The 21,047-nt window shown below is 47.2% G+C and overlaps 1 protein-coding gene across 2 annotated transcripts in view; it reads right to left on the bottom strand.

The window, feature by feature from the left end:
• Cnga3 (cyclic nucleotide gated channel subunit alpha 3) overlaps positions 1-19,544 on the bottom strand; it is a 38,508-nt gene extending 18,964 nt beyond the window's left edge. Inside the window, exons 1-3 of one of the 2 annotated variants that reach the window (XM_021258044.2) lie at positions 8,967-9,040; positions 7,684-7,808; positions 1,090-1,203 (exon numbers count right to left, since the gene is read on the bottom strand). In XM_021258044.2, the coding sequence (XP_021113703.2) occupies positions 1,090-1,203; positions 7,684-7,778 (209 nt within the window). In that variant the 5' untranslated portion in view covers positions 7,779-7,808; positions 8,967-9,040. Of the gene's footprint in view, positions 1-1,089; positions 1,204-7,683; positions 7,809-8,966; positions 9,041-19,469 lie in introns of those variants that run through there. The other variant, XM_087203340.1, reaches the window with a different exon arrangement.
• Between the last annotated feature and the right edge of the window lie 1,503 nt (positions 19,545-21,047).

Raw genomic sequence — 21,047 nt, 5'->3', positions numbered from 1 at the left:
CATGAGTACAAAGCTGCCAGAATGAACCCCATTAATAAATGGAATAACCAATAAAAAAGAGTAAAAACAAAACATCTTACAGCACTATGCTACAACCTGCTGGGTAGACATTTTGAGGTGCCTGCCCTGCCCAACCTCTCAATGCCGGACACTCCTCACTTCACCTCTCTGCCGAGGCAGTGGAAACAAGGTCCTTCTCTCCCCTCCAGCCTCAGCCAACAGGACCTGGGCTGACAACTGACGCGCTGCAGTCGCCCAGGCCTCTGCACTCTTAGGAGCCACTGGGTCAGGACCCAGACCATTTGGTGAACCCATTTCAGCCTGTGCCTGCTGCTACCTGTGTGAGCAGAAAAAGCCTGAAGCACCAAGAGAGTGAGGAGAAGACCACTGCCTTCCCTGCCCCCTCCCTGCACCCCACAACCTCCTTTCCACGAGTCTATGTGGTTAGTGTGTCCCAGCATCCCGGCCCAGCCCTGCCCCAGCCTTTTAAACTGGAGCTCCTTTAGAGACACTTTCTTCCTGGCACCAAAGAGCCCTGATTCCAATAGTGTTGTATTAGTAAAACAGCACCGGCCACCACCTTAATGCCCAGCTTGTTAATAATCATGGCAGAGTAGCATCCTCCACCACAGAAAAGATGATGCATAAATAGATGAGTACATTTGGGTGATAATCTTAAGTATAACAGATGAACACATGTCTGTGTAAAACTATGGCATTGGTAACAAAAAATTGGGGAAAGGAGATATGAGCTGGATGTCTGTCAAGCACCTGTCATGTGTGGGTGCCTGCCTGGTCTCCTCACCTTCTCTGGTTGGCTTTTTTTTTCTGAATTCTTCCAGCCTTGAGCAAGTACTCCAATATCTATTTTTATTAAAGCAATTTCAGATCAAGGTGTTTTTTTCCTCATCCTTCTCTGCGCTCAAGTGCCTGCCCCGAGAGGAAGGTAATTACTGATGGATTGCAGGCTGCTGTGCTTCTTCAAATCTTCAACCCAGCCCCCCACCCAGCATGGCTTCCGGAGATGTTTCTACCTTCTTTCTGCCTCAGTTTCCCCTTCCCAAACCGAGGGCGGGGGCTGGTGGTTACCTGGAGGGCCCTGGGCCAGTGAAGGAGCTTCGTCTGGGTCTGGCCAGTCCTCTGGTCTCCATGGCGATCCCTGGCTGCGGGGCTGCCAGTGTGTCCTCACATGGCGCATGGGCCCTGGGAAATCCAATGTGCAGCATGGAAAATTAATTTCAAGCTCATCTGCCTCCTGGACACAGTCAGGAGATGGACAGATGCCCTGCTTCTGAGGGAAGCGGCCACCATAGATCCTCAAGCCAGGGGCCCCCATTTCTGTGCATCTCCAGCAGACCCAGACTGTTGGGGTAAATGTGACCCTTTTTTGAGGTAGAGGGGATTGAACTCGGGCCCTGTGCATTGAGCTATGTCCCCAGCTCCTCCAAAACCTTAAAAAAAAATTTTTGAGACAAGATCTCACTAAATCACTAAGTTGCCCAGGTTGGGCTTGAACGTTTAATCCTGCTGCCTCAGCCCAGAGTACTAGGATTACAAGTGTGCACTATCCTGGCTGGCTCTGTGACCCTTTCTTTATAGCAAGCCTGAGCAGAAATATTGACATGGTCCCCACTGGAGTATGGGTGGGGTAGGGGCTTCCAGTGCCTGATGTCTCAAACCATAGCAACTATTTACATATAATGAGTCCAGAATAAAGATTTGGGTCCAACACATCTTTGCCTGCTGAAATCCTACCCTCTATCAAATGGCTGTCTCCTTCTGGAAGCCTTCCCCAGTCTCCTGTCCCACTGCATGTATGCTGTGGACCCATTCCCTGGAAGTTCTGTGTGCTTTGTCTGGCTGCCCTTCGCAGCCCTCTGGCTAAGGGGAAGGCCCCAGATCCCTGCATAGAATTGGCCTAGCCCTGCAGGCACAGTATCATTATTTTCTGGGGCAAATGGTTTCAGATGCAAAACCCTCTATTCTATCTCTGGCAAAGCAGAGGTAAGGGGCAGCGACCTCACCTATGTAACTTGGGATAAAAAGCAAATGCACAGCTAGGACAAAGGTGACAGCCGCAGAGAGCCTGGTGCCTGTGGAGCTGCCCAGAATAAGACCAGCTTCATGTTTGGGAGTCCTTGCCTTTCTTTTAAAACCCCCTAAGGCGGAACTTGACCAGCTTGATGAAGAGCCAGCCAGGCATCGGCCCCTGGGGATTTGCACTTCATTCTGTGAGTGCTGAGGAGCCCAGGGAAGGCAAATTAATTCCAGCACGTGGTCCATCCCAGCCTAATCAGCTTTCTTAACAAGCTGGTTGAAGCGGGAGGCAAGAATTAACATGGGGCAAAGCTCCAGCCTGCCCTGCTGAGTGATTAGAAGTCAGAGTCCTTGAATCCCAGGTGCTGAGCTGCTGAGCCTCCTTTCAGCAGCAGGGAGCTCACTGCCATCCTATGCCCTGCCCAGGTTCCCTTTGGACAGCTCTGACCTCCAGCAGGAGCCTCCCTCCTGCAGCAGGGCTACTTCTCCTGCTGGAATCAGGAAGAATCAGGCAGCATCATTGTACACGAGATCACCTTCAATGACAGGGACCTGAGCCCTGGTCACCCAGCCATTCTCCTGGGAGCAGGTTCCTGAGTTCTCACTAGGCCGGGCAGGGACACCAAGGCCACTTGCTGTCACTGGGGACAAGCCAGGAAGTCTTTGTTGGTCTTGGTGGTCACCAGCCACCAACAGTCCAAACCCAAAGTCTCACAACACAGGCTGCTGCTGCACCATTTGGCTTGAACTTGTGCACGTGCAATTGAACGTTTGGAAATGAGAACCGGGCTTTCCCATTCATCTGTGATCCTTGACGTGGGAGCCATGGAGGGCAGAAGAGTTACACTTGCCTGTCCTCCCAACACTGTCTCCACCACATACCACTCACCGATGGCTTACTGTGTGGCAGCAGCATATATGTTACCACTCACTACACACCGCAACCCTGTAGGAGGAAATGGAAGTCCAGAGAGCTTGAGTAGCTGCCCCGATGTCACAAGGCCATGTGGCAAAGGTGAGACAGCAGTGAAATTCCATTGCATTTCAAAATCTGCTCTCGTCTGCTCTGTGAAACTGCCCTTTGTATTCTCAAATAGGGTACAGAGTAAAACAAAAGTTTGGTGGATGTGGCTGAGGACTGAGCCCGGTGGCATGTCACCAGAGCTATCATTCTGAGCCATCTGGGTGCATGATGTGGCCATGTCTCTATATTGCCAAACCAGCTGATTGACTTCCTCTCTGTACCCTTAAGGGATCATTCCCACCTCACCTGTGAACATGGAAGAGACCCTGTGGGGGTTCCTGCTGCAGCCTGTAAGCTACAACTCCTATTCCCTCCTCATATTCTGTCTACAACAAAGGTAGGATGTACATTTCAAGGGGCCTAAGTCAATTACTGGAGGAGGTGGCCAGAGGACAAATGAGTCTGTCTCAAGTCCTTGGATCTGAGCAGTTGGCAGTGACAGAGCTATCGGTGGCAGCTGACTGTTGGGCTGCGACTTGGTCACTCCATGTGCCTGGGAGACCCAGAGGCAATCCCAAGGATGGAAACATCGTGTTCCCACCAGCAGCCCAGCATTTCTGTCCACTCTGGTTTCTGTTCCTTCCAGGAGGGCACATTCTGACCCCAGAGTTATTCAAGTTCGTGGCAAAGGAATCAGCACTCATCGCATCAAAGGTGGTGGGGCAGACGAGGAGAGCAAGACTCACTCCAATCCCAAAGCAAACCTGTGTCTGGCCACTGTGTGTGGATCATGTGGCAATCACAGGGAAGTGGCAGTGGGGAGCCAGGAGGCCTGGGTTTGATTCCCTACTCCAGCACCTGTCAGCTGGGTGTCAGTGGCCTGGTCACTTTACCCTCAGAACTGAAACATCCTGATCTTCATAAGGGAATAAAGAAAACATTGACAGTTTCATCTTGATTTCAGCATTGTTCAAACACCAGTCCCAGAGAGGCTCACTTGGCCTCAGAGGACAGGGAGAGCCTTCTGGACGTAAGTTCAGGGGGCACAAGGAGGCCTTTTCTTCCCCATGCATCAACTCCGTAATTGTTTCTTAGAGCCTGAAATTCTGCCAAATCTGTGTCTTTCTTTTAGCTTCTGAGTCTTACTTATCCTCGTTGAATGCTGGGAGGTATTTATAAGGAAGCCCAGTTACAGTCATGCACCACATGAAGTCATTTCAGTTGCCAATGGGCTACATATGTGACAGTAGTCCCAGAAGATTGTAATGGAACTGAAAAATTCCTACCACTTACTAACAACTCACACTGATCGCATGATGATAAAATTGCCTAGTGATGGATTTCTCAGAAAGTGTCCCTATTATGAAGTGATGCATGCTTACAGTTAGCTCTCGGAGAAGCAGACTTCACCAAGCAGGGGGAATGGAGATGGAAAGAGAGGAGAGGAACTGAGTGTCTCAGGTGACATCTGAGCCCTCAAAGAGACACAGGTACTGAAAAATGGAAGATATTATTGGCAATCAGTGCAAGAGGCTGGGAGCTTCCAGGGACACAGAGAGGCAGGGGAGTCTGGGGCCAGCCCCGGTCCTGCCCATAGCTGGCAGAGGGGTCTAGGGCACCACCGTGTCTGCGCCTCAGGCTCTGTAGGATGAGCAGACCACACCAGGACCCTGAAGCTGGCCCTCTGCTCACAGGCTTGGGTTCAGGTGGAGAAGATGCATCAGCAAGAACAAGGCCAACTAGTGAAGCACCGCCGGTGCCTCTTCTGAGACAGGCAGGTTCACCCGAAGTGTTCAGCTTATGAGTTTATTTGTAGAGGGGGATTAATGTTGGCTAGGTGGTGACTTCCTTTGTCTTTTGTCCCTGGGTGAGGACAAAGTCTCCCCTGAGAGCTGGATCTAGTAATTAACTTCTCACTCCAGAGTATTTGTGTCTTTGTCTGGTGACTTGGGGACGTGAGAGTAAATGGAGGTGGCCTTTCAGCATAAGGCCAGAGAACATGACATTTTATGTTTCTTTTCCTCTTCTTGAGCCTCAAGGAATTTGAATGATGTGACAGGCAACGGAAGCCAATGACTTTTTAAGTCTGGTCCAGGAGAAGCAGGTAGAAGTGATTTTCTCGGGTGATAATTGCTTTGGGCTCCACTGAGGAAGTGGCACAGAGAAAGCCTCTTCTGTAGGACACGACCCCTACACCCAAAGCTCACTCAGAACAGCTACCCCAGGACAGGGTCAGCTTCGGGGTGCCCTCTGTTCTTGCTGCAGTTCTCTGAGGCATATTCTTCATTCTTTTTCTATTGCATTATCTTCAAAAATATGCCAGATGGGTCCTAGATAATTGAGTCTGATAAGCAGGACTAAGCAGAAAAGAAAAGCAACACATTTTTATTTCTGGTATTTTTGGGGTCCAAAATTTTCTCATGCAAAGGAAGCAGTTTTATCCTTCTTTATGACTTTCCTTGGGAAGATAACTCCAATAATTTAATAAAGAGAAAAAGAAGACCGGGCCACTGATTTGGTGAAAGACTAGGGTGAGGCATAGGCAGGGCTGTCTCAGGGAAGCCAGATATGGTAGCTCCTTGGTCCTGGGGACACTTAGCAAAGGGACACACAGAACACAGCTCCTGCTGGCTTCTCGATATCATTAAACAGTCTCTGATACTGTAGCACACAAAGCCACAAAGTCCAGTTATTTATCCCAAAAGCTTTCTTTTCTTTTCTTTTTTCTTTCTCTCTTCCTTTCATCTTTCCTCCCTTCCTTCCTTCCCTTCTTTCTTGTTTTTGTTTTTGTTTTTTGACACAGGGTCTCACTAAGTAGCCCTGTCTGCCCTCGAGCTCACAATCCTCCTACCTCGGCCTCTTAAGTGCTGGGATTACAGACCCTGAATTTTCTTTTTGTTGTTTTTTATTTGTTTTTTTGTTTTGTTTTGTTTTTGAGGCAAGTTCTCCCTTTGTAGATCAGGCTGGCCCTGAACTCACTATGTAGGCTAGACTGGCCTCAAACTCCCAGTGATCCTCCTGCCTCAGCCTCCCGAATGCTGGGATTACAGGTGTGGGCCACCATGCCTGGCTCGAATCTTTTTTTAATGGGCAAGAATTTCAAGGCAAAGATGTGTTTTTTCCAAAGCACATCTTTCCCTGCTACCTTCTCTGCCCTAGGGAGTCTGGATGCCCCACGAAGAGCTTGACTCTGGCTCATACAGGCAAGAGGGAACAATTGGGAAAGGTCCATTTTCCTTGAAATAACCATGATCCTGGCAGCTTTTGTGCTTCTCCCACTGGGCCTGAGTCCAGAAGCCTGGCATCACTGCCGGGACTGAGCTGGGGCCCAACACTCTGATCAAAGCTCCCTTTCAGGGGCCTCTAGTAGCTCATTATGGGGAAGAGACTATTAATGCATATCAAGGTTTTAGCTGATGTAAGTGTTCTAATGGTGCCCTTTTTCTTTTTAAGTAAGGGGCAATGCTTTAACCTATAGGAACTAGTCCCCACCAGCAGGCTACAGGCATTTACAAAAGGCCAGTGAGGGCTGGGGTTTAGCTCTGTGGCACCACACCTGCCTCAAAACTTCAAGGTCTTGAGTTCAATCCCTGGTACCAAAAAAAAAAAAAGAAAAAAAAGGCCAGGCCAGTGAGAGGGACATATTTGGGTAGGATGGGATTTTCTGATGCCTCCGAAGTCACAGGCAGTTTCCTGGGGTTCCAGCACCAGCTTCTAATGGTTGGAGGAAATAAATATCTGTTGGCTACTCTAGATTTCTTTCCTTTACCCGAATCTTAGAAGATGGAGTGCAAGGGCTGCACAAATTTGCAATAATGGGGATTCCATCTCTTTGGGATTGTTGACCATCCCTTATTAGCAGTGTTTGCTGAGGTGCTGGGACCAAGAAGGTAGAGAGAGAAAAGCACAAATGTGCCCCTGAGAGAGGAAGTGCCACATGCAGGTGAGCAAAGAGAAAGATGGGTGAAGGGTGTGGGGGTGCAGGGCTGTCACTGCATTTTGGGACAATCAGGTAATATCCATTTACATTTCATAACAGGGAAAAAATTTCAATTCTATGTGGGCGGGACAAAAACAACATGAATATTGGAAAAAAAGTTTCTTATGGTTCAACTCAGTTGTCTCATTGAGAATTTAAGAGACATAAAAGTGTGGTCCATGTGAGCCACATAGATAATCTCTTGCATCTTTACCATCTCCAGGAGCTGGGGAAAGAATGCTGTTCCATTTTACAGGGAAGAAAACTGAGGTGTAGGGAAGTAAAGGTCTATTTGTAACTTGTAAGTAGCATTCAAGGCCCCCGATTTCCATATGGCTGCCCGAGTCAGATGTCATCGATGAGACTGATGGGTTGGCTGGCAAGGGGCCGCCCACTTCCCACACAGGCCCACAAACATGGCCTGAATCCTGATGCTGCCCTGGAAGTGAGGGGCAGAGCTTATACTACATCCTCGGTGCCCAGGGAGGGGGTTGGCATAGAGAGAGTTCAGGACATTTTTTAGGCATACAGGGCAAAGTGTGGCAGCCTGGACATATTTCTATAGTAGTTTCATCTGCAACAATGGGGTGATTATGCATGGCCACCAACCTGTGGCCAGCCAATGCTAAGGTAGTCTTCTCCCACAGAGAAAAACCTCACAGGGGTTAAATCTGACAGGCACACAACAAAAATCCCACCTGACCTGCTGAGGCTTTTTTTAGCATGATCAAAGTCTCTGTCCATGGTTTCCACTCTGGTCAAGGATGGATGGGAGTATTGGGTGTTGACCTTGGCCATCTTGCTTATCACATTCACCCGAGGTGGTTGCTAAAACAGGAGCACAAAGCACAAAGCACAAAGCACAAAGGACAGGAGATGACTGCAAACTCTGTCCTCCTGGACAAGTGTTCCTCCACATGATCTCCCCAGGCAAGCTCCAGCCCACCTGCCCTCCTCTCTGCCCTCCCTTAGTTCCTGCCGAGAGCTGTATTTCAGTTGCCATCTCTGGGCTTCTCTTTCACTCCTTTGCAGATGAGGCCTTGCTCAGGAGCTAACCAGAGCTCTGTGCTGAAAGAACAAGTGAATGAAGGAATGGCCAAGCAGATATCTGAGGTAAGGAAGCCAAACCCTTATGATTCTCTAGGATCATGTGATGTTCCTTTTGACTGTGGTTTTTCTCATTTCCTTTTTTCTCCGGTACTAGGGCATGAATCTAGGGAGTGCTGAGCTGCATCTCCAGCCCTTTTTATATTTTATTTTGAGGCAGGGTCTCGCTAAGTTGTCCAGGCCAGCCTCAAATTTGCCCTCCTCCTGCCTCAGCCTTCTGAGTAGCTGTATTACAGGCCAGAATCACCATGGTAGGCGTCATTTCCTTATTTTTAATCTTATAATTTGGCACCTTTTAGAAGCTCTCCTGAATTCTGTTTTAAAACAAAGTTTGAAAAAAAGTAACAATACTTCACCTTTATAAGACCTTTACAAAAGATGCTAAACCCAACTATACTTTATCTGTTAATCCCCGCAGTAGCCTCATGAGGCATTTGTTCTTTTTCCCTATTTACAGATGGCCAAGTTGAGACTCAGAGATGTCCAGTAGATAGCTTGTCCAATAGATAAAACTTATCAGTGTGATCCTTTCCTTGTGCCAGAAACCCAACCCTGAGTGCTTTCCCTTCAACAAACCCTGCAAGGTGCCTGTAAGGATTGAGGAGAAAGGGAGCTCACATGGGGGTGTGGCTGGCGTGATTGGCCATTTCTGTGACTTCTAGACAACTCTTCCAACTGGAACATAAATTCTGAGAATGTTTTCACTAAAATAGCCTAACAAGGCTCTCTGGAGCAGCCACATGGCTTAGGTGTGTCAAATGGCAGTAGAGACCACTCCAGAGAAAGATGGCAATTTCTCTACATGGCTTAATGGTTCACTCTGGGACCAAATTAATTCCACATCTAAAGGGAGGTCAGGTAAGGAACCCAGGATGTTACCCCAGAACAGCTCCATGGAGGGCCCTGCTCTGCACAGTTCCAGCACCCCAAGTCATTCAAGCACAGCTTTTGGCTCAGCTGGACCCTGACCCATCTCTGTTGCTTGAGATAGCTTAAGTCTGCCAAAGTCATTATGACAGTGTATATGTCACAACAAGAGGGTGGGGCATGTTTGATTCAACAGTATCCTAGCTTGGTCCATGTAATGGTCATCTCCAGCTCTCTGCTTCCTGACATCTTCCAGTCCAGCTATTACTATGGCAATAAGTTGCATGCTGGGTAATCTGGTAGCACTTTGCTCCCTGCTTTAGCTATTCTGTGGGTTGTTCATCCTCTGCTCTGGGGCTGCCCTATGTCCATCCTATGTTTGAGCTGCCCATCTGCTCAAATCACATTGGCCATTCTGACACAAGCGCACACCCAGAAGTGCTAGAGAATCAGCACCCTTCAGGTAACCCTCAACTAGTTGAAGCAGAGCTCAGATGGTGTTGTATTAGTCAGCCTGTTGTCATTGTGATGAAATACCTGAGAAAAATGATCTAAAGAAGTAAAGGTGTATTTTGCTCATGGTTTCAGAGATTTCAGTCCATGATTCCCTGGCTCCATTGTTGCTGCTTGTGGTGAGGCAGAGCATCATGGTGAATGGGCATGGTGGAGCAAGGCTTCTCATCTCATGGCAGCCAGGAAACAGAGCAAGGAAGGGCCAGAAACAAGGTAAACCCTTCCAGGCCACTCCCCCAATTGACCCACTTCCTCCAACTAGGCCCCACCTCCTACACTCTCCATTACCTCCCAATAGTCCATGGATTAATCCATTGGGTCTAATGGACAAGAGCCCCCATGATCTAGTCCCCGAAGCCGTACCTTTGAATATTGCTACACTGGGGACCAAGCCTTCCACATGAGTCTTTGGGGGACATTTCAGATCCCAAGCATAATGGGTGTACACTCTCCCATCCCTCAGGGAGAGGATTCTACAGGCTCCTTGGAGAAACCCTACCTGACAAGAATGGTGTACATTTGATGATGTACATTGGGTTCGCTTCCTCTTCTTAACTTTCACCTTCTTCTAAGACCTCTATGCCTCTCCCTTATATCAGTTCCCAAATCAGCAACCTGCATACATGCCCTTGTCCAGGATCCAGCTTTTTCTATTTTGGGGAAGGGCTTATCAAAGCTGACATGTTGTTTAACTACTAGATATTTAAACACATGGTAAGCAGGTTATTTGCATGCTTGATCTAGGCCCTTCAAGGTTAGGGGCAGGCCTGATTTCTCTCTTGTTTTGTTTTTGTATACTAGGAGCTCTCTACCACTGAGCTAAATCCCCAGCCCTTTAAAATTTTTTTTAAATTTTATTTTAGATAGGGTCTCCCTAAGTTGCTAATTTGCCCAGACTGGACTTCAGCTTGTGATCTTCCTCCTTCTGCCTCCCTCAGTGCTAGGATTACAGGTATGCACCACTGTACCTGGCCTAATTTCTCTTTTAGCTCTGTGTTCTTTGGAGTTGGACAGAGTAAAATGGACATCATTAAGAAGAAATATAAGTTTAAGATTATTTGTAAGATCTCTCCTCTATTATGTCATAGGTCATAAATGATTGTTTTAAAAATATGTATGTAAAAAGAATCAGGGTGAAAATAAGATCTGTATATTCTGATTGGCTAATATACTCATTCATATTTGTTAACCCCAAGTTTTTTGCCCACATCTCCCATTTCCTTTAAGTGGCAGAACTTTGTTTTGTAGTTTCCTACAGTGTAGCTTTTGTGGATTCCAACTTAAAAATACTTGCAATATACTGGTGATTATACGCAGAGGGTTCATCAACTTTGTATTCCATCGTTGTGTTTTGGTGAGACTGTTTATAGTGAGGAGCTATGTTTTTCCATCAGAGCCTCCATGAGACCTGAGGATGTTTCTTTGGGTGATGTCAGCAGCCCTTGGTGATCATTACCTAGATCCATCCATTGGAGGTTATAAATTGGTGACAATCTATCATTTATTCCTCAGTTAGCTAAGACATTCTTTAAAAAGAAGATTTGAAGTCATTAATTACTTAGTTGATCTGTGGTAGAGTTCCTAAAAGAAAGGCAAGATAAATACTTAATTCTTTCTTTTACCAGTTTTTTTTGGTAGCAGAGATCGAACTCAGGACCTTGCGCTTGTGAGGCAGGCGTGGTGCCACTGAGCTAAATCCCCGGCCTGCCCTTTACCAGTTTTTAAGTCATGGCACCTCAAGAGAGTACAGAAAAGCCAAAGCCAAATAGATTTTCAAATCTTCAGCCGGGATAAACTCTAGAACTCACAGTAAATCACAGTCAGTGAAAATGAAAGCTGCTGCCCAGTGAGAAGCACTTCAGTATCCAGTGCTCTTAATCTGCAGGAGTCCCAGGAGGTTGTAGTGATGCTGATTTTGCAAATGAAGAAAGCAAAGCCTGGGTCTGCCTTCCATACTGTGATTTGTTTTGTTTCATTACCACATCCACCACAGGAAGGTAGAAATGCACAAATTTAATTTTAGTTTCCAAGAACAGGAAGAAGAGGCATCCTGTCCACCCTAAAGGTGACCTTGCAGTGGCCTGCAGGCAGGTTTTTGAGCCTCTCCCAAGTGAAAGGACTTGACTGGAATGAACAACACAGCACACCACTTCACACCACTTTTCTTTACACAGTTAAATCAGATATGTCCTCCCTCCCCTAGTCTTCTTATTGACTCCTGGCCAGTATGTCCCAGGCACTGTACCTGGCTCTGAGGATTATAAATACAGGTCTCTGTCTTTGAGTGCACAAAATGCAGCAGGTAGGAACAGATGTGTAACCCAATGGGGGTGGGATATGCTAGAGGTGTGGAAATAGAAGTAGAGGCAGGGTGGGGGGGGCAACGTGGATTAGGGAGGAAACCCTGATCTGCCTAGGGGAATGCTGAGGAGGCTTCCCAGGTGGAAACAATCACACTGAGTCTTTAACATTAAACACGAGTTCGCTATTGTGTTGGGCACCTTTAGGGATTTGAATCAAGACTTTTGTACTCTGGTGTTCATCTTTGTCATCATCATTGGCCTGGAAACCTGATTAAGGTAAGGCACTTAATGTGGCTCACGTGTGTTCTAGATATTCTTGTATTTTTCTTGTTCCTTCACTAACTACAAAACCCATGAAGGCAGAACCTATTTCCTTTTTCTTAAATATTTTATTCTCCAAATATTCAGCAAATACATATAGTAGATAATAAAAAAATGTGTGGGTTGGGTGTGGTGGCACGTTTGTAATCTCAGCACCCTGGGATGCTGAGGCAGGAGGATTACAACTTTGAGCCCAGACTGGGCAATTTAGCAACTTAATGAGACTGTGTCTCAAAAAATGAAAAACAAAGGGCTTGGGATCTAGCTCAGTGCAAAGGTTCTGGATTCAAGCCTCAGTAAAACACACACACACACACACACACACAAATGTGTGGCATGAATGGAGGAGGAACAACAGTGTAACGACACTGTATTTACTGTGCACTTACTCTCTGTTCTTTCTGTTCTAATAACTTAAAATTCATCCTAACTTATTCCATCTTTACAATAATCCTACAAATGGGCCATACTAGAAATTTCCACCCCATTTGAAAATGGTCAGGAATTCATGACGAAGAGAGAAAGTAAGGAACAAAGATGAGCAAAACATGTGAAGCTTTTTCCCCTCACTAAACTGTGCTTCTGGAAAACATTTTGCTCCTTGCTCATGATGAATAAACAATCCTTTATACTCATGAAATATTGTTCCTGCTCCATCCTCTTTTTTTGTGTGTGGTGTAAACATGAAAACTTGTCCTGATCCAATTTGACATGTTATCATTTTCCAAGCCTTGAATGCCACGGAGATATCAGAGGTGTTACAGGCCAGAACACCCACTCCTCCAGCCACTGGGCAACTTTCAGATTGACCCTCTGCCTTGGTGATAAGACTGAGAATCAGTGAGGCACCTCAACTGGACACAGAGCCATAACAAACAAGCCTGAGCCCAGTTAGGGCAGAGCCCTGAGCCTTGACCTTTGGAGAGGCACGGGGTGGGTGGGTGGGGCTTGCCCCAGGCCCTCCAGCTCAGGCTGGTCACTGTCACCACTTGGGGTCTTCATCTCCTTAGAAGTCATTAGCTCCAGAACTCGACCTGCTCAGCATCTCCCGGGCAAAGGCACTCAGGAAATTCCCAGTAAATGTGAGGCTGGCTAGTCTCACTTTGTGAAATTAAACATCAAATGTAAACCAGTCACTCCCATGGTTCTGCATACCTTGGAAGTGCTCCTAATGCACACTGTGAACAGCCTTTCCCTTCCTCCCTTTCCACCTGAGAAGCCAGGGGAGAAAAGAGATCCTCCAGTGCTGGGCCACTCACTCACTCTGGGTTCTGTGACCCAGCCTATAGTGCAGACAGACAACTCCTGGTGACCAGGGCTGGGTGCACTCAAGCGATGTCAGGTTTAGGGAGAGGAAAAGCTCTGAAACTTGTTTGAGGCAAATCACTCTTGAAAGACAGTGTGAATGGTCTTATTCAACTGTGTTTGAAAGACAGTAATTGTGGTCTTGAAGAAGGTAGCCATGGAAAGACATGTCTTGTAGCTAGATAGGATATAAATATCCATCCACTGATAAATGGATAAACAAAAGCAATATGACCCATGACATTAGTGCCATGAAATGTGCATGGCAGGCAAAGCGCAGATGGCAACAGCCGCCTGGGGCAGGAGAAGGGATGGCACCCTGGATCCAGGGCTTCTTCTGAGGTACTCAAAAGTTCTAAAACTATGTTGTGATGGTCGCAGAGCTGTGGATATATTAAACAAAGCAGTGGACTTTAAATGGGTGACTTATGGCATTTGAACTATGTCTATAAAAGGAAATAATATCAAATCTAAAATTAAAACACTTTGAAATGCAAAACTCACAATATCTGCTTTAAGGAACTTACAAAATAGAACTGTGATAAAGATGAGAAATGTCAAAACAGCACATTCATCATCATCATCCTAATGACATTATTTTTTTTGAGACAGGGTCTCACTCTAGTTCAGGCTGGCCTTGCATTTACTATGTAGCCCAGCCTGGCCTCAAACTCCTGGCAATTCCCCTGTCTCAGCCTCCTAGGTGCTGGGACTATAGGCATGTACCACCACATCGGCTCATAATGACATTTCTTAGGACTTATGCTATGTGAGTCTCTGCTCTACAACCTTTTTTTTTTTTTTAAAGACAGGGCTCACTATGTATTTTGGGCTGGCCTTAAACTCACTGCATATCCCAGGTTGACTTCAAACTCCTGCTGATGCTCCTGCCTCAGCCTCCCAAGTGCTGGGATCACAGGCATATGCCAGCATGTGTGGTTGTTGTACAACTTTTTACAAATTCATTTAATGCTCCCAGTAACTCTATGAGTACTGTAGAGAGGGGCTGGGCCCTCAAAGATGTCAGTGTAGAAGACAATTGTGGCTGGAGGCACATTCACTGAAGGCCAGGCTTCAGGACAAAGAGAAAGTACTGCATCCACATACTTCCCCTAGGGGTGAACAGAAGTGACTGATATTTTAAATAGGCATCAATCACCTTGGGTGGGAACCTAAACCTCCCTAGCACATTCCTTCCTGGAAAATCCTTGTTTGGTCCATGTACACTTGCTGTGTGCCTTGCTTCCCTATTTGACCCTCATTTAATCAATATCACCTAAGTGACTATTCTTGTTGTAATCTTATTGGTTGACCATAGTTTTGTCTCACCTCATACCCACCTCATGATTTCCCATTGGATCAATATTACCTAAGCAACCATACTTATAATCTTATTAGTTGATTATAGTTTTGTCCCACCTTATACCCACATCACCTCATGGTTTTGCTCTACAAAACACCTTTGAGAAGCTGTGTTCATGGGTAACCCACTTTCTGGGCCCCCTTCTGTCTCTCTTAGACAGAAGCTATCTCTCTCTCAATAAATTTTTCCTACTCCTAACTTCCTTTGATCCTAGAATTCATTCTTCTATTTTATTTATTTATTTATTTATTTATTTTGGTACCGGGGATCGAACTCAGGTCCTTGCACTTGTGCAGCAGGCGGCAAACCCTCTGAGCTAAATCCCTGGCCCTTATTCTTCTATTTTAGAGAGCACGAACTCGGTGAGTCGGACATCTAGCAGGTTGGGAGTTATAATATTTTAGAGGTCCATATATCATCCCTATATCATATGCCCTATATCATAAGGAGTCTATTACTATCTTTATTTTACAGAAGGGCAAACTGAGGCATGAAGTTCACACAGCCAGGATTAATCTACTTGTAGTCCTACAGGCTTAATCTCCTGCCTTTCAAGAAACAGGCTGATTTCTGGAACCAGTAAGTATCATAGCTTCCCTCTCCCTTCCCCAGAAAGGTCCCAGAGTTTATCTCAGGTGTTTCACAATGAATGCACATCCAGCCATTCTCGGAGCTCAGCTAGGAGATGAAGAGGAGAGGGGGAGGTCAGAATTCTGTTCTCCCTTCTCTATGCAACACAGTGTAGACTATCCCAATCCCAGGAAGGTACCAGCACCAGGAGTTTGAGATAGGAGGACTGAGTCTTGTTTCTGAAAGACATCTCATGGCTGTGAGGTAGAACCTTTCCTCTTCTAACCTTTATGCATTGTATAACACAAGCACACAAAAGCTTCTTCAGACCAGCTGCAAATTTTCAATTTCTGCCTGGGGAACAAAATGAACATTGTTCTCAAGAACAGAAAGGGATTTGGGGTGGAAGAGAATGCACTGAAATTGGACTGAGATTATCAATTATGTTACTCAACCAGGGAAGCAGAGGCCTGTCTCATGTCTAGAAAGTGTCTTCTCCAGCACTGACTCAGAACGAACAGGACTCTGGGTTTCTTAGGTCTGAGTGTACTCAGTTTTGAAATTAATGCTTTGTAACAAGATTCAGCTGTTTGAGTTGAGATTTCAAGAGGATGAAACTTCATTCCAGATCTTTCCAGAACTGGGGAATCAAAATCTCTGCAGCTAAACCCATAGATGCTCTTTCTAGAACCACCTATTCTTCCTGCTACATGTTTTGGGCCAGCGAGGCTGGGCCAAAGACCTTTCTTCCTTCTCCATTGACTTTACCAGGCTTGGCAGCAAGCACAGGAGGTAAAATGAGGTTTTCCTTTTTAACTTTTGGCATGTGATTACAAAAGTAATCCTTTGCTATCAAAGGAAATCATGAGATGGACATATCTAACTTTAAGAATTTGCCACCTGCCACACACCAGACTAAGGAATTCGCTTCATTTAATCCCCCAACAACCCAATGAAGTGGGCTCAGTGCTTTCAATTTACATGAGAAGAATCTGAGATTCAGAATGATTAAATAACTTACTCAAATTCACCCGTGGCAGAGCTGGGGAACAAAAGCCTGTTTAACCCCTGCACTGCATTATTATAATTTGAGGTGAAATACACGAATCCTACAGAGGAGGATAAAAGAAGGAAGAGCTTTCCTTACTGCAATCCCTGAAGTACTCCAAAGCACAGCTTCCTCCCTAACTTGGTCACTGCCACGAATGATACCCAAAGCCTACTGGTCACTCAGCTGACTGCACGCATTTTCACTCCCCACCCCCTGAGTGCCTCCCAGGTCCTGTCAGTCACAGCACTAATGAGTCAACCATCCCTCTGTGCCCTCCCACCACTCACTAATCAGAATCGGACTGATGCTCATCAAGTGCCAGGTGGGGGGTGTTTCCTGGTGAACCAGACAGAGGCAGCTCCTGGCCTCTTCCAGCTGTGCCCCCACCTTTTTCCAGGCCCTGGCCCCCCTCCTAGGACTGTTGAAATAACCCCTTATGCTCATCTCCCAACTTCAGTCTCACCTCTGCACTCTACCCAGTGCCTGGCACTCAGGAGGTGGTGGAATGAAAGAATGGTAGGATGAATGAACCTTCCAGGGTAACGCCAGAGCCTCTCTAAAGGATGGCTCAAATTATGTCCCTCTTCTCAGAAATTGCAGAGCCTGCATATTTCTCCAGCTTACAGTCCCCATCTCTTAGTGTGACACCCAAGGCTTTTCATATCCTGGGTCACATCAGCTCTAACGGGATGTTCCATCTAAACCAAATTCCTCACTCTTTTGAGTGTCATGAATATTGTCAGGGAGTTCATCCTGTGCTTCCTGTATTTCCCAGCCTTCTCTGTTCTGGGCTGGATGTGGGCTGAGGGCTGAGCTCTGGCCAGCGGACTCCTCTCAAATCCCAGAAGCTCAGATGTTGCATGAGTAATAGGCTAAGCGGCAGAGGTGTTCCAGTCTGTGACCCCAGCGGGGCCTGTCCTCTCCTGATGAATCCTCACATCCTTATTCCTGCTAGTCCTGCCTAGAGAGACCTTTTCCTTCTTCCTCACCAGCTGATTGCAAGTTTAACTCCAACATGACTTCTCGTGGGAGCCCCTCCTTGTCGAGGAGTCAATCTCTCCCACTTCTCTACTCCCAGAGCGATTGCCACCTCTATTTCAGTCCAGAGCATGGGCTGGCTCACAAACATTTTAAGTTGTCTCCTACACTACACTGTGAGGCCCCAGAAGGCAGGGACTGTGGCTGTTTAATTAATTTAATTCTGTTTCTCCCATTAGACTTAGCTTTGTGCTTTGTACTCAGGAGTAGCCAGTGTGCAACTGACATGAATTAGGTCAGAGGGAAAACCATTCCCAACCCTCTAGTGTATGTAATGGTGAGATGGAGAAAGGAGTTTGGTCCATCTCAGCCTTGAGGTCTGAGTGGTTGGTGGGAGACTAGGGAGGGTTTCAGGAGAAGAGGGTGCAGTGGGGAGGGAAAGGAAAAGAGAGGACCTGGCAGAGAAAGGATCTGAACCTGGCCCTTTCCATCCTTCCCTCCCTTCTGCAGAACACTGGAGAACTAGAGAGAAAAACCTAGGTGGCTCCTAATTGTTTACATCCTGGATACCATAGTGACTGGAGAGTGGTCACCATGGCAACCCATTATTAACCATCACAGCCACAGTGGCAGATTGTTAGTGAGGACTGAAAAGGCATAAAAACAGGTGCATTAAAGGCAAGGGGTGCATGCAGTCCTGGCTAGGGTCCCAGGGAAATTGATAGAGATCCTGTGTGAGTCATCAGAAAATGGAACCATTCACTCCAGCCTGTGACCTCTCATTTAGGGGGTATGAACCTAAAAGCATGCCCAAGTGGTGACCCCCACACCCAGACAGTGATCTGAGTGTTTGTTTTATGAATGCAAGTGTGAGTTAGAAGACAGATCATCCATTGGGAATGTTGCAAGTGGGGGTCTGAGCTGCCCACTGTGGGATGGCATCTGAACCCAGGTGGAGGGCTATTCCCTAGGGGTTTAGGTACTAGGGTCTGTGCTGCAGATCCCAGCCTCATCCCTATATAAGATGTAATGGGGGATGCCTGCCATTGGGCTGTCCAGCTTCCCATGCCCAGCTGCCCAGGCAGAGTGGGTTGCTTGTCAGAGGCATACAGTTCACTGCCCAATAGGATGGGCTGCGGGCTCCAGGTCCCTCTGCTCTAATTCCCTTTCTCCCCTCTAAACACCAGCTGTAGCCAGAAATCCTCCCTCTTAAATAACAGACAACAGCACAATGGAGGGTGAGTCCAAAGGAGAAAAAGAAAATAGCCCTCCACTTCCCACTCCCCAGCCCCGACCCAGCCCCAGCCCCCGGGATGCCTGAGCACAAGGCTCAGAGCGCTCAGCCACCTGGGGGTGTCAGGGATGGGCTGGGGCTGAGCTGTTGAGAGAGGAGCCTGAGGACAGAGAACAGGCGTGGGTCGGATTAGCAGATTGCAAAGGATCAGAGAGCCTGCTGTCCTTTCAGGGTCCCCTAGCGCTAAGCCCCGGCAGCCAAGGCTGGGGGTGTGAAAATAAAGTGCTCACTCCTCAGAAGAATTTTAATTGCCTTCTCCTCGGTCCACTTGTGTCTTTGGATCCCTAGGTTGAATAGGGTCCAGTAAAGGAAGTCCCGCGGTGCCCTGACCAAGTCGTAGACTTTTTGCCCCAGAGCAGCAGCAGGTGTCTGGGGAGCCACTGCGTTATCCCAGCCTGGAGCGAGGGGAGAGGACAGCGACTGGGCCCCTTCCCAACCCGCGCGAGTGGAGGCACAGCCTGTGGGGTCAGCTGTCCGGAGGGACGCGCAGTTGCACCCAATCGCGTCCCAGCTGCTTCCGCCCCGACGGTTCAGCGGGCTTGGCCAGCGCAGCTGCGGGGCGTGAGTAAAAAGGGGTGCAGTGGAACTGGGGGACACAGAGGAGGATTCTTGTCCTCTGAGCAAGCCTGGAAGGGTGAGGGGTGTCAGACCTGGGAGCAGAGGCCACAGCCTGCTCTGGCTGCCATGCGCTTCTTCCCGGACCCGGGCCATTTCAGCACCGGGGCTGCGGACAGCGCCACGCCCAACAGAGCCCGATCCCGCCCCCCAGCTTCCAGCGTCCCAACAACTCTCAGGCCAGGAGGCCCCGGATCCTTACCCCTTCGAAGCTGGAGCCCCTCCGCTCCGCTTCAGTCTGACAGGGCGTCTGCTTCTCTCTCTCCCCACTCTGTGCTGCACTCGGGCCTCTCTGACTCCTCCACCCCCTCGGCCCCAGGACACTCCTCTGGGGACAGCGCTGGAAGAGAGGAGGAAAGAGCCCGTTGCCTCCCTCTGTCTCTGAAAGTCAGGTGAGGCTCTGCAGCCTTGATGCCGGAGTCGGAAGAGGCAGAAGCCACCTCTTCATAACCCGTCCCCTCCAAGGGAAGGGATGAACAGAAGCAAGAAAGCAGCTAAGTCCCGCGGTCAGCTGTGGACTCTGTCCTGACCAGTGGTCCCTTAGACACCTTTCTGGGGTATTTTACCAGGGGGGAATCCACTCTGGAGGAGGACACAGATATCTGGGAGTTTGGAATTTAAAGGTGGGGAGATCTCTCTCTCTCTCTCTCTCTCTCAATGATAGAAAATACAGTGAATGTTTAATTTAAAAAGTTATTATAGTAAAAGACATATTGCCATTAAATTCCCTGAAAATACTCCCCATTACTTCAAACACACTTATCCCATCATTCTTGGCACTTTCTGAAGCACTTCTAGAAGTTCTCCTTTGCGTCTTGAGTTGTGCCATTGCAGCTGTCTTGATGTCCAGAATCAAAGATCAGAATCCAGAATCAGATTGAAAACATTTACCTTTCATGGTCACTCCAACTTTGGGGAAGAGCCAGGATTTGCACAGATTCAGTGAATACGGCGGATTGAAAAGATGTGATGTGTTTATGAGCTTTCGTTTCTGTTGGGCGGCACTCAGCAGCAGCATTTACCGTATTTTTGACCACATCTCATAAAGACACTTTGGGGGACATAAAGATCACAAGGGGCAGGATTTTCGAGGGGGACTCATAGTAATGTGTTTTCACTGTAATAAACTTTTAAAATTTAAACATTCACTATATATTTTGATCACACTGTGTGTTTACAATCTTAGGATTCTCTTTGGGATAATGTGTATCCTCACAGAATTTTATCACACCAGACAACACTAAACTCCCTGACCTAAAAATTAAAACCCACTAATCCAGCTAGTCATAGCCCTCTATTGAAGCCAAAGAAATTTAAACTTTTTGGAGAAAATAACTTTACACAATAAAACTTCTCCATTTCCCCAAACTCACTTTCCTCACATATGATTTGTGTCTCAGGACACCTCCACTAAGAAGAAAGATCTAACCCAGCATCTCTCACTGGTTCTGGATAGCAGGAGCAGGTCCCAGAAGCAATCCAAGACTTCTTGCTTGGAAAGAGGCCTGGGACCTTGTGTTCCAGATCCTCATGATGGACCCCCTCATGGACAGCAACCAGACACTAGAACCTCTCTGGACCTGGAGCCCATAGCATTTCCTGAAAATGCCCAATCAACTGCTTATTTGTGGAGCAGCTTCTATTCAGAAGGTTTAAGACCTCAAGTCATGTATCATTTGAAGAGAAGATGATGCACATAGTTTTTAGTGAGGAAATAAAGAATTAGGATAAGTAGGAAAACATACATACATGCACGTGTGCACATACATTCCTAAAGATG

Source organism: Heterocephalus glaber, unplaced genomic scaffold (assembly GCF_053883595.1).
Source record: "Heterocephalus glaber isolate CG9 unplaced genomic scaffold, H.glaber_assembly_v1.0 deba00000470, whole genome shotgun sequence".
NCBI lineage: Eukaryota > Metazoa > Chordata > Mammalia > Rodentia > Bathyergidae > Heterocephalus > Heterocephalus glaber.
The sequence above is the reverse complement of the archived record's forward strand: the minus strand, read 5'-3'. Positions and strand labels throughout refer to the sequence as shown.